We start from the raw sequence: 23,028 nt of genomic DNA, 5'->3' as shown, positions 1-23,028 counted from the left end.
GCATCAAAAGGGGTTCCTTTCCTCCCTTTAATTTTTGGCAAATGAAGGTTCCGGGGGACAGATCAGCCTCTCCCGCCCTGCACCCTGTGTAGTTGCTGCTTCGCTAACATCTGCCCAGCCTGCTTTTTTTTGGGGGGGGGGGTGCGGGGGCAGCGGAGAAGGTCACAGCAGGAAATATAAACTAAGTATTTGGCCAGGAAGTCCAACAATGCTCCGGACAGAGCTCGAGGTGGACTGTAACCCCCCCCCCCCCCACGGACCAATACGTAAGTCCAATAGGAACAGGCTAGAAACCCAATGGGTCTCCTGGCTCCCTGGCAGATTTATTTTCCCTGAACATCTCGAGTGTCTGTTGTGAGGCTCCCACAACTCACTGGAGTAATCTGTTGCCGCTGGCAAAATCCCATGGATGTGACCGACGTTGTCTCTCGCTCCTCAGTGTACATATTAAAAAAAGGCCCTCTCATTCCAATCTAACACCATTTTGTGCCAGCCTTTCAGAACTAACGCCTCTGCAAACGAATTGCTACTTCAATCGGTTCCATCCTCCCCACCCCCCACAAACACGTTTTCCTCGCATCGCCCGGCATCAGCACTGATTGCTGACTCAGTTTGCAAGGATTCAGGGACATAACCGGTGCACCCCCAGACCCTTGTGCATCCGTACACATTCACCGCCGCCCAGGGTCAGGTGTGGGAATTTCCCCCGCCTTGTCTGAACAAAAGATCAAAGCCAGTCATCATTCCGGCAGCTACTAACACAATCCAAGCCCAGCTAACCCACGAGAAACACTGTGTTCTGACCAACTCACTATATATCCCTAAAGTAGCACAAATAGTTTTTCTACAAGAATCGAACGGCACCGCAAAGTCCAGTCATAGTCCATTGAACTTTTAAAAAAAGATACAGTTGATTTTGCTGTGAAATCCCCAATTAGGATAAATGACCGTTTCAATAAAATATTCTCATAATTAAATCTTGTGAATGTCCCCCCCCCCCCACACACACACACACATAGTGGAACTTACATTGCAATGCGTTTACAAATGTTTCAGTCAAAATGAATATAAGCTGAAACGGTATTATTTAAAAAAAGGATCAAGGTCTTACTGCTTTCTGAGCAACACTGCAATTAAGACCTGGGTTCCATGATTTATTATTAAATTCTCAGTTGGGACGCTGGACTCCGGTCAGTGTGCTGTTCCCGTTCCCAACTCACCTGAACGTTGGTATTAAAAGTTTTCCGGTGTTGGCTGCCCCCTGGTGTCAGCACTGATTTATGCAGCACCAGCCCCTTGTACATTGTTCGGAACACGTGAAGTGAGCCGGAGTTTATATTAATAATACTGGAAAAAAATACATTGTTTGTAGTGACTGTGTGCAGCTTCCAAAAGAGAATGAAAATATTTGTCACTTTAATTTGTACATATTTAAACAAGATATTTGCCTGACATATCATTCCATTTGTAATTATATATATTGTAAATGTTTACTGTAAGCAAATGTATAAATAAATCTGTACTTTTTCATGTGTTCCTAAATAAACTGTACCTTATTTCTGAAACACTTTGATAGGAAATATTGAGATTTATTTCCTAAAACAACAAACTTGTCACATTCTGAAAGTTTCTGGCAGTTCCAAGGCGAGGCAGTGAAGTGACCCATGAGCGGTGGCAAAGAGGCAGTCGAGTGGAGTAGGAGGTGTTTGTTCTCTCGCTTGCGAAGCAGCTAAAAACGGGTAAATATCGGGTGCAGGGGATCTTGGTGTGCGATTTAGTGAAACACGGAACACGACCGTGCAGATCCAGCAAGCAACTTTAGAAAGCCAATCGGGCTTTATTGCTAACAGGTCGAAGTACATAACGGAGCCGGTTGGAATTGGAGTCCAGTAGGCGCACAGCGGGAGTTTCAAGTTGTCTACCTAACGACAGACACATCCGCCTTGGAACCGCTGCAAACCAGGCTGAATTGAGGAGGGTGTTTATAAGGAGAGAGAGGTTGATACTCCAGGAATTTTACAAGCATGGGCAGTGACCTGGGGAGGGTGGGGCGGGTGCGGTCTGGCAAGATAAATGGTGAGAATTAGCCGATGCCTCTAGACTGAGAAGGTTACAGTTCTCTGCTTTGGAGCACCGTGGAGTCTCCGTCAGCAAGTAGATTAAAGGCGAGGAGGGTAGATTTAGCACGTGAAAGGGAGCCAATGTTCAGGGTTTGGATGAGGAGATGGGTTTCTGCAATGCAGGACGGCGGAGCAGGTAGTGTTGCGCTTGACACACCCCAGTGGCCCCGGTTCGATTCCCACCGCTGTCTGCGAAGAGTTCGTACGTTCTCACGTGGACGCATGGGTTTCCTCCGGGTGCTCCAGTTCCCTCCCACATTCCAAAGAACTACAGGGTCAGTAAGTTGTGGGCAAACGACGTTGGCGCCAGGAGTGTGGCGACGCTTACGGGCTGCCTCGGACTGTGTTGGTCGTGGACACAAAGTGGCGCATTCCACCGTATGTTTCAACGTGCTTGTCACAAATGGTCCTAATCTTTGCATCTCCTCATTTGTAGCAAATTCAGGTATCACATAGTCTACCCTCACCTTCCCACCTAGCAGTACACCCAGTAATTGACATGATCTTATATTATGGGCTCAGACTTGAAGGGCCAAGACCCCAGTCAGATTTCAGCCATTTAAATGTCCGCAGCTCCTGGATTCCCTCCATGAACCCCGACTCCATTCCTACCACCTTCAAGATGCATCACAATGCCTATTTCTTTAAGCAAGTTTTTGCTCTTGTTATCCTGATGGGTTAGCGTCAGGCTTTCTCTGGTAGACCCTTTGTGAGGTGTTTTGCGACACGTAAGCTATGTGTTGCTCTGCAAAGACTGCCCAGAAGAGACAGGGTTAGTCTGAAAACACACCCGAGGATGATATTTTAAATTGTAACATGAAATGGGATCTTGGAATTCAGTCGATCACTTCAAAAAGGGAACTTAAATGAGCGAGAGGAAAACATTTGGAGATTTGGGGACATTTTTGCCAATTTGAAGGGCTAGTATTGGCACCCAACTGTGCTCTGTCATTGTTTGAACCATCCGATCTCCACTTTACAGAGCCGATGGTTGGGTTTCAATTTCCAGCACGCTCTGTAAGGAGTCTGTGCGTTTCCCCCGTGACCGCGTAGGATTCCTCCCATGTGGGCCCGCTATGGTGATGCCGGAAGCATGCTGACTGACACTTGCGGGCTGCCCCCCAGCACATCCTCGCCCTGTTGGTTGTTGATGCAAGCAAGGAATTTCACTGTACGTGACAAACGAAGCTAATCTTCAATCTTAATCATGGGTTTGGAGGGAGGGGATGGTGGCTTTGGAGGGAGGAGATGGTGGCTTTGGAGGGAGGAGATGGTGGCTTTGGAGGGAGGAGAGCTGCTCACACGCAGTTTTCTCAGGTTAGCTCCTCAGCACACTCCAAGTGTGGATCAGTGGTGGGACTGGACATTACAGAATACCAGAAATGTCCTGGTGAAGTTGTGGACCCTCCAAAACCTCCATAAAGCAATTGAACCCATTGGTTACTTTCCCAAAGTGGAAGAGATGAGGTATGCAGAGAGAAAGCCAAGAGGGAGGCGTTGGAACTAGGCAGAGTAGTAGTTTGGCACAGACTAGATGGGCTGAAGGGCCTATTTCTGAGCTGTAGTGACCTTTGACAAGTATTTTGCATTCCTTTTAACCTTCTAAAATATCAGTCTAAACCTTCCCTCCCACAATCTCTCCTTTTTTCTATCATCCATGTACCTGTCTAAGATTCTCCTAAATGTCCCTAATGTGTCAGCCTCTACCACCACCCCATCAGTGCTTTCCATGCACACCACCCCCTGTGTAAAGAACTTACCTCTGATATCTGCCCAGTACTTTCCTCCAATCACCTGAAAATTAAGCCCCCGCCCATTAGCCATTTCCACCCTGGGAAAAAGCCTCCGGCTGTCTGGGAGAATCTATGTTTCCTCCAGGTGCTCTGATTGCCCCTACACTCTAGTGGTAGGAGTTAGGGTTAGTGAGTTGTGGGCAGGTTGCATCTGCGCCGGAAGCACGGCGACACTTGCCATGCTGATTTGATCTGATGCAAAACGATGGATTGCACATTGGTCTTGATGTGCATGTGCAATTAAAACTTACCTTTAATCTTCTCTAAGGAAACTGGAGCACCCAGTGGAAACCCAGGCGGACACAGAGAGAACGTGAAACCCCTTACAGTCAGCAGCGGGAATTGAACCCTGATCTTCCAGCTACCGCCGTATACTGTCGCGCTGCTACGCTACTGTTTCACCCCACAGTGTAAGGCAAAATGAGAAAGCTCTGGGTTTCTGCAACGATCTCGCATATCGAGAAAAGCTCTGAACACTGACGGCCCGTTGAGTGTCTGCTGTGAGGGGAAACCAGGCACTTCCAAACTAAAAAATAAAACCATTAATCTAGTCTCTTTTTCCAGAAGGTAGGAAGGGGCAGCTTGACTTTTCCCAAACAGGCTTCTTGCCTACGCGTGGGCGGCAGCCCTCAGTAAGGGTAGGGAGAGACAGCGATGAAGATGATGAAGATACTCTGATGCTTGGTGGCCCCGAGCTCGCTGTAGGTAGTGGCCCGCACCTTCAGCCTGAACACGCCGGGCTCCACCAGCCGGCGCAGCGTCTGCACGATTCCGCGCCCCCCCTCTGTGCGGATGGAGAAGGGGCTTCCCGGGTCCAGCTCGATGGCGGTGAAGTTGGCCCGGCTCTGCAGGACGCCGCGCTCCGAGAAGGCTGTCAGCCGGACCACGTCGTGCTGGGCGGGGATCCCGCTGGGGAGGGTCAGCAGCTTGTACTGGAGGACCAGGGGTCCCGTCGCACAGTTCAGCAGGCAGCGCCGGAAACAGGTCCTGGGTGGGGAGAAGAGGAGAGGAGAGGGCTGAGACTGTAGGACCAGCAAACCTCTCCCCGCTCTCACCCAACCCACCCACAAACCCACGTCTGACAGTCCCCCTGAAAGCAAGGCCTCTCACCATCAACGCCCCGATCAATGGGAACTCCCCATCTCCCATTTCCCCAATGACTCCCCCACACAGACCATGCATTTCTGACCCCACCACCCACTCCCCCGTCACTGACCACTGCCCCACCCTCTCCCTGCCACTGACCACTCTCCCACCCTCTCCCCCTTCACTGACCACTCTCCCACCCACTCCCCCCACTGCCCCATCACTGACCACTCTCCCACCCACTCCCCCGTCACTGACCACTCTCCCACCCACTCCCCGTCACTGACCACTCTCCCACCCACTGCCCCATCACTGACCACTCTCCCACTCACTCCCGTCACTGACCACTCTCCCACCCACTCCCCCATCACTGACCACTCTCCCACCCACTCCCGTCACTGACCACTCTCCCACCCACTCCCCCATCACTGACCACTCTCTCACCCTCTCCCCGTCACTGACCACTCTCCCACCCACTCCCCCGTCACTGACCACTCTCCCACCCACTCCGTCACTGACCACTCTCCCACCCTCTCCCCCATCACTGACCACTCTCCCACCCACTCCCTGTCACTGACCACTCTCCCACCCACTCCCCCGTCACTGACCACACCCCCGTCACTGACCACTCTCCCACCCTCTCCCCGTCACTGACCACTCTCCCACCCACTCCCCCGTCACTGACCACTCTCCCACCCTCTCCCCCGTCACTGACCACTCTCCCACCCACTCCCTGTCACTGACCACTCTCCCACACACTCCCTGTCACTGACCACTCTCCCACCCACTGCCCCGTCACTGACCACTCTCCCACCCACTCCCTGTCACTGACCACTCTCCCACCCACTCCCCCGTCACTGACCACTCTCCCACCCTCTCCCCGTCACTGACCACTCTCCCACCCTCTCCCCCGTCACTGACCACTCTCCCACCCACTGCCCCGTCACTGACCACTCTCCGACCCTCTCCCCCGTCACTGACCACTCTCCCACCCACTCCCGTCACTGACCTCTCTCCCACCCTCTCCCTGTCACTGACCACTCTCCCACCCACTCCCCCGTCACTGACCACTCTCCGACCCACTGCCCCGTCACTGACCACTCTCCGACCCTCTCCCCCGTCACTGACCACTCTCCCACCCACTCCCGTCACTGACCACTCACCCACCCACTCCCTGTCACTGACCGCTCTCCCACCCACTCCCCGTCACTGACCGCTCTCCCACCCTCTCCCCGTCACTGACCACTCTCCCACCCACTCCCTGTCACTGACCACTCTCCCACCCTCTCCCGTCACTGACCACTCTCCCAGCCACTCCCCCGTCACTGACCACTCTCCCACCAACTCCCCCGTCACTGACCACTCTCCCACCCTCCCCCGTCACTGACCACTCTCCGACCCTCTCCCCGTCACTGACCACTCTCCCACCCACTCCCTGTCATGACCACTCTCCCACCCTCTCCAGTCACTGACCACTCTCCCACCCACTCCCCCGTCACTGACCACTCTCCCACCCACTGCCCCATCACTGACCACTCTTCCACCCTCTCCCCGTCACTGACCACTCTCCCACCCACTGCCCCATCACTGACCACTCTCCCACCCACTCCATCACTGACCACTCTTCCACCCACTCCCTGTCACCGACCACTGTCCCACCCACTCCCCCGTCACTGACCACTCTCCCACCCACTCCCCCGTCACTGACCACTCTCCCACCCTCTCCCCCGTCACTGACCACTCTCCCACCCACTCCCCATCACTGACCACTCTCCCACCCTCTCCCGTCACTGACCACTCTCCCATCCACTCCCCCGTCACTGACCACTCTCCCACCCACTCCCCCGTCACTGACCACTCTCCCACCCTCTCCGTCACTGAACACTCTCCCACCCACTCCCCCGTCACTGACCACTCTCCCACCCACTCCCTGTCACTGACCACTCTCCCACCCTCTCCCCCGTCACTGACCACTCTCCCACCCACTCCCTGTCACTGACCACTCTCCCACCCTCTCCCCCGTCACTGACCACTCTCCCACCCTCTCCCCCGTCACTGACCACTCTCCCACCCACTCCCCCATCACTGACCACTCTCCCACCCATTCCCGTCACTGACCACTCTCCCACCCACTCCCCCGTCACTGAACACTCTCCCACCCACTGCCCCGTCACTGACCACTCTCCCACCCACTCATTGTCACTGACCACTCTCCCACCCACTCCCCCGTCACTGACCACTCTCCCACCCACTCCCTGTCACTGACCACTCTTCCACCCACTCCTTGACACCGACCACTCTCCCACCCACTCCCCCGTCACTGACCACTCTCCCACCCACTCCCCGGTCACTGACCACTCTCCCACCCACTCCGTCACTGACCACTCTCCCACCCACTCCCCCGTCACTGACCACTCTCCCACCCTCTCCCCGTCACTGACCACTCTCCCACCCACTCCCCCGTCACTGACCACTCTCCCACCCACTCCCTGTCACTGACCACTCTCCCACCCACTCCCCCGTCACTGACCACTCTCCCACCCACTCCGTCACTGACCACTCCCCCACCCTCTCCCCCATTACTGACCACTCTCCCACCCACTCCCCCATCACTGACCACTCTTCCACCCACCCCCTGTCACCGACCACTCTCCCACCCACTCCCCCGTCACTGACCACTCTCCCACCCACTCCCCCGTCACTGACCACTCTCCCACCCACTCCGTCACTGACCACTCCCCCGTCACTGACCACTCTCCCACCCTCTCCCCCATCACTGACCACTCTCCCACCCACTCCGTCACTGACCACTCTCCCACCCTCTCCCGTCACTGACCACTCTGCCACCCACTGCCCCGTCACTGACCACTCCCCGTCACTGACCACTCCCCCGTCACTGACCACTCTCCCACCCACTCCGTCACTGACCACTCTCCCACCCACTCCCCCGTCACTGACCACTCTCCCACCCACTCCGTCACTGACCACTCTCCCACCCACTCCCCCGTCACTGACCACTCTCCCACCCACTCCCTGTCACTGACCACTCTCCCACCCACTCTTCCGTCACTGACCACTCTCCCACCCACTCTTCCGTCACTGACCACTCTCCCACCCACTCCCCGTCACTGACCACTCTCCCACCCACTCCCCCGTCACTGACCACTCTCCCACCCACTCCCTGTCACTGACCACTCTCCCACCCACTCCCCCGTCACTGACCACTCCCCCGTCACTGACCACTCTCCCACCCACTCCCCGTCACTGACCACTCTCCCACCCACTCCCCCGTCACTGACCACTCTCCCACCCACTCCGTCACTGACCACTCTCCCACCCACTCCCCCGTCACTGACCACTCTCCCACCCTCTCCCCCCTCACTGACCACTCTCCCACCCACTCCCTGTCACTGACCACTCTCCCACCCACTCTCCCGTCACTGACCACACCCCCGTCACTGACCACTCTCCCACCCTCTCCCCGTCACTGACCACTCTCCCACCCACTCCCCCGTCACTGACCACTCTCCCACCCACTCCCCGTCACTGACCACTCTCCCAACCACTCCATCACTGACCACTCTCCCACCCACTCCCCCATCACTGACCACTCTCCGACCCACTCCCCCGTCACTGACCACTCTCCCACCCACTCCCCCGTCACTGACCACTCTCCCACCCACTCCCTGTCACTGACCACTCTCCCACACACTCCCTGTCACTGACCACTCTCCCACCCACTCCCTGTCACTGACCACTCTCCCACCCACTGCCCCGTCACTGACCACTCTCCCACCCACTCCCCCGTCACTGACCACTCTCCCACCCTCTCCCCATCACTGACCACTCTCCCACCCACTCCCTGTCACTGACCACTCTCCCACGCACTCCCTGTCACTGACCACTCTCCCACCCACTGCCCCGTTACTGACCACTCTCCCACCCACTCCCTGTCACTGACCACTCTCCCACCCACTCCCCCGTCACTGACCACTCCCCCGTCACTGACCACTCTCCCACCCTCTCCCCGTCACTGACCACTCTCCCACCCACTCTCCCGTCACTGACCACTCTCCCACCCACTCCGTCACTGACCACTCTCCCACCCACTCCCCCGTCACTGACCACTCTCCCACCCTCTCCCCCATCACTGACCACTCTCCCACCCACTCCCTGTCACTGACCACTCTCCCACCCACTCCCCCGTCACTGACCACACCCCCGTCACTGACCACTCTCCCACCCTCTCCCCGTCACTGACCACTCTCCCACCCACTCCCCCGTCACTGACCACTCTCCCACCCTCTCCCCCGTCACTTACCACTCTCCCACCCACTCCCCGTCACTGACCACTCTCCCACGCACTCCCTGTCACTGACCACTCTCCCACCCACTGCCCCGTCACTGACCACTCTCCCACCCACTCCCTGTCACTGACCACTCTCCCACCCACTCCCCCGTCACTGACCACTCTCCCACCCACTCCCGTCACTGACCACTCACCCACCCACTCCCTGTCACTGACCGCTCTCCCACCCACTCCCCGTCACTGACCGCTCTCCCACCCTCTCCCTGTCACTGACCACTCTCCCACCCACTCCCTGTCACTGACCACTCTCCCACCCTCTCCCGTCACTGACCACTCACCCAGCCACTCCCCCGTCACTGACCACTCTCCCACCCACTCCCCCGTCACTGACCACTCTCCCACCCTCCCCCGTCACTGACCACTCTCCGACCCTCTCCCCGTCACTGACCACTCTCCCACCCACTCCCTGTCATGACCACTCTCCCACCCTCTCCAGTCACTGACCACTCTCCCACCCACTCCCCCGTCACTGACCACTCTCCCACCCACTGCCCCATCACTGACCACTCTTCCACCCTCTCCCCGTCACTGACCATTCTCCCACCCACTGCCCCATCACTGACCACTCTCCCACCCACTCCCCCATCACTGACCACTCTTCCACCCACTCCCTGTCACCGACCACTGTCCCACCCACTCCCCCGTCACTGACCACTCTCCCACCCACTCCCCCGTCACTGACCACTCTCCCACCCTCTCCCCCGTCACTGACCACTCTCCCACCCACTCCCCCGTCACTGACCACTCTCCCACCCTCTCCCGTCACTGACCACTCTCCCATCCACTCCCCCGTCACTGACCACTCTCCCCCCCACTCCCCCGTCACTGACCACTCTCCCACCCTCTCCGTCACTGAAAACTCTCCCACCCACTCCCCCGTCACTGACCACTCTCCCACCCACTCCGTCACTGACCACTCTCCCACCCTCTCCCCCGTCACTGACCACTCTCCCACCCACTCCCCGTCACTGACCACTCTCCCACCCACTCCCTGTCACTGACCACTCTCCCACCCTCTCCCCCATCACTGACCACTCTCCCACCCTCTCCCCCGTCACTAACCACTCTCCCACCCACTCCCCCGTCACTGACCACTCTCCCACCCATTCCCGTCACTGACCACTCTCCCACCCACTCCCCCGTCACTGAACACTCTCCCACCCACTGCCCCGTCACTGACCACTCTCCCACCCACTCATTGTCACTGACCACTCTCCCACCCACTCACCCGTCACTGACCACTCTCCCACCCACTCCCTGTCACTGACCACTCTTCCACCCACTCCTTGACACCGACCACTCTCCCACCCACTCCCCCGTCACTGACCACTCTCCCACCCACTCCCCGGTCACTGACCACTCTCCCACCCACTCCGTCACTGACCACTCTCCCACCCACTCCCCCGTCACTGACCACTCTCCCACCCTCTCCCCGTCACTGACCACTCTCCCACCCACTCCCCCGTCACTGACCACTCTCCCACCCACTCCCCCGTCACTGACCACTCTCCCACCCACTCCCTGTCACTGACCACTCTCCCACCCTCTCCCCCATCACTGACCACTCTCCCACCCTCTCCCCCGTCACTGACCACTCTCCCACCCACTCCCCCGTCACTGACCACTCTCCCACCCATTCCCGTCACTGACCACTCTCCCACCCACTCCCCCGTCACTGAACACTCTCCCACCCACTGCCCCGTCACTGACCACTCTCCCACCCACTCATTGTCACTGACCACTCTCCCACCCACTCCCCCGTCACTGACCACTCTCCCACCCACTCCCTGTCACTGACCACTCTTCCACCCACTCCTTGACACCGACCACTCTCCCACCCACTCCCCCGTCACTGACCACTCTCCCACCCACTCCCCGGTCACTGACCACTCTCCCACCCACTCCGTCACTGACCACTCTCCCACCCACTCCCCCGTCACTGACCACTCTCCCACCCTCTCCCCGTCACTGACCACTCTCCCACCCACTCCCCCGTCACTGACCACTCTCCCACCCACTCCCCCGTCACTGACCACTCTCCCACCCACTCCGTCACTGACCACTCCCCCACCCTCTCCCCCATCACTGACCACTCTCCCACCCACTCCCCCATCACTGACCACTCTTCCACCCACTCCCTGTCACCGACCACTCTCCCACCCACTCCCCCGTCACTGACCACTCTCCCACCCACTCCCCCGTCACTGACCACTCTCCCACCCACTCCGTCACTGACCACTCCCCCGTCACTGACCACTCTCCCACCCTCTCCCCCATCACTGACCACTCTCCCACCCACTCCCTGTCACTGACCACTCTCCCACCCTCTCCCGTCACTGACCACTCTCCCACCCACTGCCCCGTCACTGACCACTCCCCCGTCACTGACCACTCCCCCGTCACTGACCACTCTCCCACCCACTCCGTCACTGACCACTCTCCCACCCACTCCCCCGTCACTGACCACTCTCCCACCCACTCCGTCACTGACCACTCTCCCACCTACTCCCCCGTCACTGACCACTCTCCCACCCACTCCCTGTCACTGACCACTCTCCCACCTACTCCTCCGTCACTGACCACTCTCCCACCCACTCCCCGTCACTGACCACTCTCCCACCCACTCCCCCGTCACTGACCACTCTCCCACCCACTGCCCCATCACTGACCACTCTCCCACCCACTCCATCACTGACCACTCTTCCACCCACTCCCTGTCACCGACCACTGTCCCACCCACTCCCCCGTCACTGACCACTCTCCCACCCACTCCCCCGTCACTGACCACTCTCCCACCCTCTCCCCCGTCACTGACCACTCTCCCACCCACTCCCCATCACTGACCACTCTCCCACCCTCTCCCGTCACTGACCACTCTCCCATCCACTCCCCCGTCACTGACCACTCTCCCACCCACTCCCCCGTCACTGACCACTCTCCCACCCTCTCCGTCACTGAACACTCTCCCACCCACTCCCCCGTCACTGACCACTCTCCCACCCTCTCCCCCGTCACTGACCACTCTCCCACCCACTCCCCCGTCACTGACCACTCTCCCACCCACTCCCTGTTACTGACCACTCTCCCACCCTCTCCCCCGTCACTGACCACTCTCCCACCCTCTCCCCCGTCACTGACCACTCTCCCACCCACTCCCCCGTCACTGACCACTCTCCCACCCATTCCCGTCACTGACCACTCTCCCACCCACTCCCCCGTCACTGAACACTCTCCCACCCACTGCCACGTCACTGACCACTCTCCCACCCACTCATTGTCACTGACCACTCTCCCACCCACTCCCCCGTCACTGACCACTCTCCCACCCACTCCCTGTCACTGACCACTCTTCCACCCACTCCTTGACACCGACCACTCTCCCACCCACTCCCCCGTCACTGACCACTCTCCCACCCACTCCCCGGTCACTGACCACTCTCCCACCCACTCCGTCACTGACCACTCTCCCACCCACTCCCCCGTCACTGACCACTCTCCCACCCTCTCCCCGTCACTGACCACTCTCCCACCCACTCCCCCGTCACTGACCACTCTCCCACCCACTCCCTGTCACTGACCACTCTCCCACCCACTCCCCCGTCACTGACCACTCTCCCACCCACTCCGTCACTGACCACTCCCCCACCCTCTCCCCCATTACTGACCACTCTCCCACCCACTCCCCCATCACTGACCACTCTTCCACCCACCCCCTGTCACCGACCACTCTCCCACCCACTCCCCCGTCACTGACCACTCTCCCACCCACTCCCCCGTCACTGACCACTCTCCCACCCACTCCGTCACTGACCACTCCCCCGTCACTGACCACTCTCCCACCCTCTCCCCCATCACTGACCACTCTCCCACCCACTCCCTGTCACTGACCACTCTCCCACCCTCTCCCGTCACTGACCACTCTGCCACCCACTGCCCCGTCACTGACCACTCCCCCGTCACTGACCACTCCCCCGTCACTGACCACTCTCCCACCCACTCCGTCACTGACCACTCTCCCACCCACTCCCCCGTCACTGACCACTCTCCCACCCACTCCGTCACTGACCACTCTCCCACCCACTCCCCCGTCACTGACCACTCTCCCACCCACTCCCTGTCACTGACCACTCTCCCACCCACTCTTCCGTCACTGACCACTCTCCCACCCACTCTTCCGTCACTGACCACTCTCCCACCCACTCCCCCGTCACTGACCACTCTCCCACCCTCTCCCCCGTCACTGACCACTCTCCCACCCACTCCCCCGTCACTGACCACTCTCCCACCCTCTCCCGTCACTGACCGCTCTCCCACCCTCTCCCTGTCACTGACCACTCTCCCACCCACTCCCTGTCACTGACCACTCTCCCACCCTCTCCCGTCACTGACCACTCTCCCAGCCACTCCCCCGTCACTGACCACTCTCCCACCCACTCCCCCGTCACTGACCACTCTCCCACCCTCCCCCGTCACTGACCACTCTCCGACCCTCTCCCCGTCACTGACCACTCTCCCACCCACTCCCTGTCATGACCACTCTCCCACCCTCTCCAGTCACTGACCACTCTCCCACCCACTCCCCCGTCACTGACCACTCTCCCACCCACTGCCCCATCACTGACCACTCTTCCACCCTCTCCCCGTCACTGACCATTCTCCCACCCACTGCCCCATCACTGACCACTCTCCCACCCACTCCCCCATCACTGACCACTCTTCCACCCACTCCCTGTCACCGACCACTGTCCCACCCACTCCCCCGTCACTGACCACTCTCCCACCCACTCCCCCGTCACTGACCACTCTCCCACCCTCTCCCCCGTCACTGACCACTCTCCCACCCACTCCCCCGTCACTGACCACTCTCCCACCCTCTCCCGTCACTGACCACTCTCCCATCCACTCCCCCGTCACTGACCACTCTCCCACCCACTCCCCCGTCACTGACCACTCTCCCACCCTCTCCGTCACTGAAAACTCTCCCACCCACTCCCCCGTCACTGACCACTCTCCCACCCACTCCCTGTCACTGACCACTCTCCCACCCTCTCCCCCGTCACTGACCACTCTCCCACCCACTCCCCGTCACTGACCACTCTCCCACCCACTCCCTGTCACTGACCACTCTCCCACCCTCTCCCCCATCACTGACCACTCTCCCACCCTCTCCCCCGTCACTGACCACTCTCCCACCCACTCCCCCGTCACTGACCACTCTCCCACCCATTCCCGTCACTGACCACTCTCCCACCCACTCCCCCGTCACTGAACACTCTCCCACCCACTGCCCCGTCACTGACCACTCTCCCACCCACTCATTGTCACTGACCACTCTCCCACCCACTCCCCCGTCACTGACCACTCTCCCACCCACTCCCTGTCACTGACCACTCTTCCACCCACTCCTTGACACCGACCACTCTCCCACCCACTCCCCCGTCACTGACCACTCTCCCACCCACTCCCCGGTCACTGACCACTCTCCCACCCACTCCGTCACTGACCACTCTCCCACCCACTCCCCCGTCACTGACCACTCTCCCACCCTCTCCCCGTCACTGACCACTCTCCCACCCACTCCCCCGTCACTGACCACTCTCCCACCCACTCCCCCGTCACTGACCACTCTCCCACCCACTCCCTGTCACTGACCACTCTCCCACCCTCTCCCCCATCACTGACCACTCTCCCACCCTCTCCCCCGTCACTGACCACTCTCCCACCCACTCCCCCGTCACTGACCACTCTCCCACCCATTCCCGTCACTGACCACTCTCCCACCCACTCCCCCGTCACTGAACACTCTCCCACCCACTGCCCCGTCACTGACCACTCTCCCACCCACTCATTGTCACTGACCACTCTCCCACCCACTCCCCCGTCACTGACCACTCTCCCACCCACTCCCTGTCACTGACCACTCTTCCACCCACTCCTTGACACCGACCACTCTCCCACCCACTCCCCCGTCACTGACCACTCTCCCACCCACTCCCCGGTCACTGACCACTCTCCCACCCACTCCGTCACTGACCACTCTCCCACCCACTCCCCCGTCACTGACCACTCTCCCACCCTCTCCCCGTCACTGACCACTCTCCCACCCACTCCCCCGTCACTGACCACTCTCCCACCCACTCCCCCGTCACTGACCACTCTCCCACCCACTCCGTCACTGACCACTCCCCCACCCTCTCCCCCATCACTGACCACTCTCCCACCCACTCCCCCATCACTGACCACTCTTCCACCCACTCCCTGTCACCGACCACTCTCCCACCCACTCCCCCGTCACTGACCACTCTCCCACCCACTCCCCCGTCACTGACCACTCTCCCACCCACTCCGTCACTGACCACTCCCCCGTCACTGACCACTCTCCCACCCTCTCCCCATCACTGACCACTCACTGACCACTCTCCCACCCTCTCCCGTCACTGACCACTCTCCCACCCACTCCCGTCACTGACCACTCTCCCACCCCTGTCACTGACCACTCCCCACCCACTCCCCGTCACTGACCACTCTCCCACGTCACTGACCACTCCCCCGTCACTGACCACTCTCCCACCCACTCCGTCACTGACCACTCTCCCACCCACTCCCCCGTCACTGACCACTCTCCCACCCACTCCCCACTCTCCCACCACTCCCCGTCACTGACCACTCTCCCACCCACTCCCGTCACTGACCACTCTCCCACCCACTCCCCCGTCACTGACCACTCTCCCACCCACTCCCGTATGACCACTCTCCCACCCCTCCCGTACCACTCTCCCACCCCTCCCTACTACCACTCCCCCCACTGACCACTCTCCCACCCACTCCCCCTCACTGACCACCCTCCCACCCACTCCCCGTCACTGACCACTCTCCCACCCACTCCCCCGTCACTGACCACTCTCCCACCCACTCCCCCGTCACTGACCACTCTCCCACCCACTCCCTGTCACTGACCACTCTCCCACCCACTCCCCCGTCACTGACCACTCTCCCACCCACTCCCTGTCACTGACCACTCTCCCACCCACTCCCCCGTCACTGACCACTCTCCCACCCACTCCCCCGTCACTGACCACTCTCCCACCCACTCCCCCGTCACTGACCACTCTCCCACCCACTCCCCCGTCACTGACCACTCTCCCACCCACTCCCCCATCACTGACCACTCTCCCAGCCACTCCCTGTCACCGACCACTCTCCCACCCACTCCCCCATCACTGACCACTCTCCGACCCACTCCCCCGTCACTGACCACTCTCCCACCCACTCCCTGTCACTGACCACTCTCCCACCCACTCCCTGTCACTGACCACTCTCCCACCCACTCCCCCGTCCTGACCACCTCACTGACCACTCTCCCACCCACTCCCCCGTCACTGACCACTCTCCCACCCACTCCCCGTCACTGACCACTCTCCCACCCTCTCCCCCTCACTGACCACTCTCCCACCCACTCCCTGTCACTGACCACTCTCCCACCCACTCCCGTCACTGACCACTCTCCCACCCACTCCCCGTCACTGACCACTCTCCCACCCACTCCCTGTCACTGACCACTCTCCCACCCACTCCCCGTCACTGACCACTCCCCCGTCACTGACCACTCTCCCACCCTCCCCCGTCACTGACCACTCTCCCACCCACTCCCCCGTCACTGACCACTCTCCCACCCACTCCGTCACTGACCACTCTCCCACCCTCTCCCCCATCACTGACCACTCTCCCACCCACTCCCCCGTCACTGACCACACCCCCGTCACTGACCACTCTCCCACCCTCTCCCCGTCACTGACCACTCTCCCACCCACTCCCCCGTCACTGACCACTCTCCCACCCTCTCCCCGTCACTGACCACTCTCCCACCCACTCCCTGTCACTGACCACTCTCCCACGCACTCCCTGTCACTGACCACTCTCCCACCCACTGCCCCGTCACTGACCACTCTCCCACCCACTCCCTGTCACTGACCACTCTCCCACCCACTCCCCCGTCACTGACCACTCTCCCACCCACTCCCCCGTCACTGACCACTCTCCCACCCTCTCCCCATCACTGACCACTCTCCCACCCTCTCCCCCGTCACTGACCACTCTCCCACCCACTCCCCCGTCACTGACCACTCTCCCACCCACTGCCCCGTCACTGACCACTCTCCCACCCACTCATTGTCTCACTGACCACTCTCCGACCCACTCCCCCGTCACTGACCACTCTCCCACCCACTCCCTGTCACTGACCACTCTCCCACGCACTCCCTGATCACTGACCACTCTTCCACCCACTCCTTGACACCGACCACTCTCCCACCCACTCCCCCGTCACTGACCACTCTCCCACCCACTCCCCGGTCACTGACCACTCTCCCACCCACTCCGTCACTGACCACTCTCCCACCCACTCCCCCGTCACTGACCACTCTCCCACCCTCTCCCCGTCACTGACCACTCTCCCACCCACTCCCCCGTCACTGACCACTCTCCCACCCACTCCCCCGTCACTGACCACTCTCCCACCCACTGCCCCGTCACTGACCACTCTCCCACCCACTCATTGTCACTGACCACTCTCCCACCCACTCCCCCGTCACTGACCACTCTCCCACCCACTCCCCCGTCACTGACCACTCTTCCACCCACTCCTTGACACCGACCACTCTCCCACCCACTCCCCGGTCACTGACCACTCTCCCACCCACTCCGTCACTGACCACTCTCCCACCCACTCCCCCGTCACTGACCACTCTCCCACCCTCTCCCCGTCACTGACCACTCTCCCACCCTCTCCCCGTCACTGACCACTCTCCCACCCACTCCGTCACTGACCACTCTCCCACCCACTCCCCCGTCACTGACCACTCTCCCACCCACTCCCTGTCACTGACCACTCTCCCACCCACTCCTCCGTCACTGACCACTCTCCCACCCACTCCCCGTCACTGACCACTCTCCCACCCACTCCCCCGTCACTGACCACTCTCCCACCCACTCCCTGTCAGTGACCACTCTCCCACCCTCTCCCCCGTTACTGACCACTCTCCCACCCACTCCCCCGTCACTGACCACTCTCCCAGCCACTCCCTGTCACCGACCACTCTCCCACCCACTCCCCCATCACTGACCACTCTCCGACCCACTCCCCCGTCACTGACCACTCTCCCACCCACTCCCTGTCACTGACCACTCTCCCACGCACTCCCTGTCACTGACCACTCTCCCACCCACTTCCTGTCACTGACCACTCTCCCACCCACTGCCCCGTCACTGACCACTCTCCCACCCACTCCCCCGTCACTGACCACTCTCCCACCCTCTCCCCCATCACTGACCACTCTCCCACCCACTCCCTGTCACTGACCACTCTCCCACCCACTCCCCCGTCACTGACCACTCTCCCACCCACTCCCCGTCACTGACCCCTCTCACTGACCACTCTCCCACCCACTCCCCCGTCACTGACCACTCTCCCACCCTCTCCCCCATCACTGACCACTCTCCCACCCACTCCCTGTCACTGACCACTCTCCCATGCACTCCCTGTCACTGACCACTCTCCCACCCACTGCCCCGTCACTGACCACTCTCCCACCCACTCCCTGTCACTGACCACTCTCCCACCCACTCCCCCGTCACTGACCACTCCCCCGTCACTGACCACTCTCCCACCCTCTCCCCGTCACTGACCACTCTCCCACCCACTCCCCCGTCACTGACCACTCTCCCACCCACTCCGTCACTGACCACTCTCCCACCCACTCCCCCGTCACTGACCACTCTCCCACCCTCTCCCCCATCACTGACCACTCTCCCACCCACTCCCTGTCACTGACCACTCTCCCACCCACTCCCCCGTCACTGACCACACCCCCGTCACTGACCACTCTCCCACCCTCTCCCCGTCACTGACCACTCTCCCACCCACTCCCTGTCACTGACCACTCTCCCACGCACTCCCTGTCACTGACCACTCTCCCACCCACTGCCCCGTCACTGACCACTCTCCCACCCACTCCCTGTCACTGACCACTCTCCCACCCACTCCCCCGTCACTGACTACTCTCCCACCCACTCCCCCGTCACTGACCACTCTCCCACCCTCTCCCCGTCACTGACCACTCTCCCACCCTCTCCCCCGTCACTGACCACTCTCCCACCCACTCCCCCGTCACTGACCACTCTCCCACCCACTGCCCCGTCACTGACCACTCTCCCACCCACTCATTGTCACTGACCACTCTCCCACCCACTCCCCCGTCACTGACCACTCTCCCACCCACTCCCTGTCACTGACCACTCTCCCACCCACTCCCCCATCACTGACCACTCTTCCACCCACTCCTTGACACCGACCACTCTCCCACCCACTCCCCCGTCACTGACCACTCTCCCACCCACTCCGTCACTGACCACTCTCCCACCCACTCCCCCGTCACTGACCACTCTCCCACCCTCTCCCCGTCACTGACCACTCTCCCACCCACTCCCCCGTCACTGACCACTCTCCCACCCACTCCCTGTCACTGACCACTCTCCCACCCACTCCCCCGTCACTGACCACTCTCCCACCCACTCCCCCGTCACTGACCACTCTCCCACCCACTCCGTCACTGACCACTCCCCCACCCTCTCCCCCCTCACTGACCACTCTCCCACCCACTCCCCCATCACTGACCACTCTTCCACCCACTCCCTGTCACCGACCACTCTCCCACCCACTCCCCCGTCACTGACCACTCCCCCGTCACTGACCACTCTCCCACCCACTCCGTCACTGACCACTCCCCCGTCACTGACCACTCTCCCACCCTCTCCCCATCACTGACCACTCTCCCACCCACTCCCTGTCACTGACCACTCTCCCACCCTCTCCCGTCACTGACCACTCTCCCATCCACTCCCCCGTCACTGACCACTCTCCCACCCACTCCCCCACCCACTCCCCCGTCACTGCCCACTCTGCCGTACACTCCCCCATAAATTCTTCCTGCTTCTCCCCACCACCCACTCCCCCCGATCCCTGACACCCATTCACCCATTCCTTCACCACTGATTCCCCCACACAATGACTGTTCCACCACCCAGTATTCCACCAATTCCTCCACTGAAGACTCCTGCATCCATCCGTGACCCCCCAGCCCATGATCTGACCTCCCCTCCCTCATTAACTCATTCTCATACCCTGGGCTGGCTCCCCTGCGATAGCTGGCAGGACACGGGGTATCAATGCACTGATGGCTGCCTCTCATGTTGAAACACATCTGGTTCAGACCGCACTTAATGTTCTGCTCTCGGCATTCGTCGATATCTGAAAGAGGGGGACGGTGGCTCTGTTAATAACAGCATCAACCTACAGCATTCCCAATTAGAAACACAGTACTCACCCCTCCTGCAGCACCATTTGTAACCTGGGCATTGACTCTGGCCATGAGGAGATACCCAGAGCCCTGCACACTCTGTGGAGTTGGCAGGTGTCGTTGTTGACACAGTCTACCTTGGGGATGAGCTGGACAAGTGACAGATGTTATCACACTGACAGAATCCAAACCAGCCAACATGCTCCCTCCAGGTCTCACAGTCCGTCCAATCCCACTGCTTCCCCCAGAGGTTGTCTACAGGGCTCTGAGTTTTTCTTAGACTAGGGATGGAGTTAATTTCCTCTGGGAAATTTCCTCTTATTGCCCATGATGCCGCTGGCATTTCGGTTGGCAATGAAGGCCCTCTATCTGTGTTTGTCCTTGGCCACTCAGATGCAGAAGGATTCCTCATTGCTGTTTCCAGTACAGTTTTGTTTTACCGGTCAGGGTTGTTAGCCCTCTGAACCTGGAGAACAGGTGGACCACTCTTCGTCTGACCTCTACCCTTTGACCTGTTTGGCATGGGTGACCCTACCAAGGGTCAAGGAATAAATCCCTGACTCCAGCCAACATTGGGGCACGCAATCCTTCAAACCCAACGACAATGTTGTGGTCCCTCCTGGAATGGCACTTAACTACTTCAAAGAGTCCAAACGTGAGGGCAGGGGTAAGTAGGGATCTGTGAACTGGCATCATCACGATTATCACCTCATATCGTGCTATATCGCTTCACTGACACATCGCAGCCTCTACACCGAATGCAGAGGTGAAACGCTGGAAATACCCAGAAGGCCAGCCAGCGCCTGTAGAGAGAGAAGCTAATAGTCCAGCTCTACAATCTACTGTCAGCAGCGAGAAAGACAATTAGAAGATGCATCAGGCTTTAAATGAGTGCGGAGCCAGGGAAACAGGGCCGGGAGGTGGAGTTGTGGGGGTGGTGGTGTGGGCGAGAGTAGCAGATGACAAGGCATGAGGGAATGTGAGAGAAAAAATGAAGGTAATCAAATGACAGAAGGTGATGGTGGAAGAGAGAAATGCATGGTAATTGGACAAGAAATAGAACTAGAGAATTGACCTAGATTAGAAAGGAGAGTTCTAGAACAGCACATTACAGGCCCTTCAGCCCACAATGTTGTGCTGACCCTTTAAACTACTCCAAAACTCATCTAACCCAGGGGTTTCCAACCATTTTTTTTATGCCATGGACCAATTCCATTAAGCAAGGGGTCCATAGACCCCAGTTTGGGAACCCCTGATAACCCTTCTTTTCACTTTTCTTTCAATCATGTGCCTATCTAAGTTTCTTAGACATTCCTAACACATCTGCATCTCCCACCACACCTGGCGGTGTGTTCCACACAACCATTATCTGAAATGACTGGGTCTGTAACTTGTCCCGTGCAAGATTTCTTCCAGTATCATTGCTTGAGCTTGCACTGAGTGTCGCTGGAGCAGTGAAGGAGAGAGGGTGTGGACAGGTGGGTTGGAGATTGAGACTGAACAAGCAGAGGCAGTCTGTAAAATAATCACCCAGGATGGGTTTGATCCCTCCAAATTGACCACCAACTTCTCATACCAACTGAACTCCAGGGTCGGCGCAGATCAAGGCAGGATCCACGGTAGATGGCTGTAGGATGGGAAGGGGATGTTGGGGGATGACGAGTGAACTGGGAAGTGGTCAACCTTAAATGTCAGCTCTGTTTCTCTCCCCAGATGCTGACCGACCTGGTGAGCATTTCCAACAATTCACCTGCATGCACATGGTAGGGCTGTACGGTGGCAGCTGAAGCAATGTTACATCGAATGGAACTGGGTCATGAAGGATCTGATCTGGACCACGAATTTGGGAATATCAAAACAACCTGGTTATGAAAAGACAGAGCGTTTCTCTCTCCTGAGCTGTGTGAACAGGCAGGTGGCTGATGTCACAGAACCGAGTTCTAATTGACTGTGATGCTTACTACAGACGAATAGACTATCAGTTGTCTTGGTACACACACACTGCCACTCACCACCATTCCCACCCAGAGGCACGTCCAAGCCAAGAACCCTTCCCTAACCTATACACAACAGCAAGTGACTGATCGGCCGTGAGCCAAAGCTTCATGAGAAAATTAGTCAGTGGTGTTGGATCAGAGTGAAAAATTGTTATCTTTCTTGTAGTTTAATTTTTCCAGCAGTTTGTAACACACGCAAGATGCTGCAGGAACTCAGCAGGTCAGGCAGCATCTGTGGAGCGGAATAAGCAGTCAGTGTTTCAGGCTGAAGGCTGAAATGTCAACTCTTCATCCCTCTCAGTCGCCTGA

General features: G+C 59.3%; 1 protein-coding gene across 1 annotated transcript in view; it reads right to left on the bottom strand.

The window, feature by feature from the left end:
* Window positions 1-455: 455 nt before the first annotated feature.
* LOC134360080 (hemicentin-1-like) overlaps window positions 456-23,028 on the bottom strand; it is a 425,813-nt gene continuing 403,240 nt past the window's right edge. Inside the window, exons 102-103 of the mRNA XM_063074161.1 lie at window positions 20,547-20,673; window positions 456-4,900 (exon numbers count right to left, since the gene is read on the bottom strand). Of these exons, the coding sequence (XP_062930231.1) occupies window positions 4,543-4,900; window positions 20,547-20,673 (485 nt within the window). The 3' untranslated portion in view covers window positions 456-4,542. The remainder of the gene's footprint in view (window positions 4,901-20,546; window positions 20,674-23,028) is intronic.

This window comes from Mobula hypostoma, chromosome 21, assembly GCF_963921235.1.
Source record: "Mobula hypostoma chromosome 21, sMobHyp1.1, whole genome shotgun sequence".
NCBI classification, from domain to species: Eukaryota; Metazoa; Chordata; class Chondrichthyes; order Myliobatiformes; family Myliobatidae; genus Mobula; species Mobula hypostoma.
The sequence above is the reverse complement of the archived record's forward strand: the minus strand, read 5'-3'. Positions and strand labels throughout refer to the sequence as shown.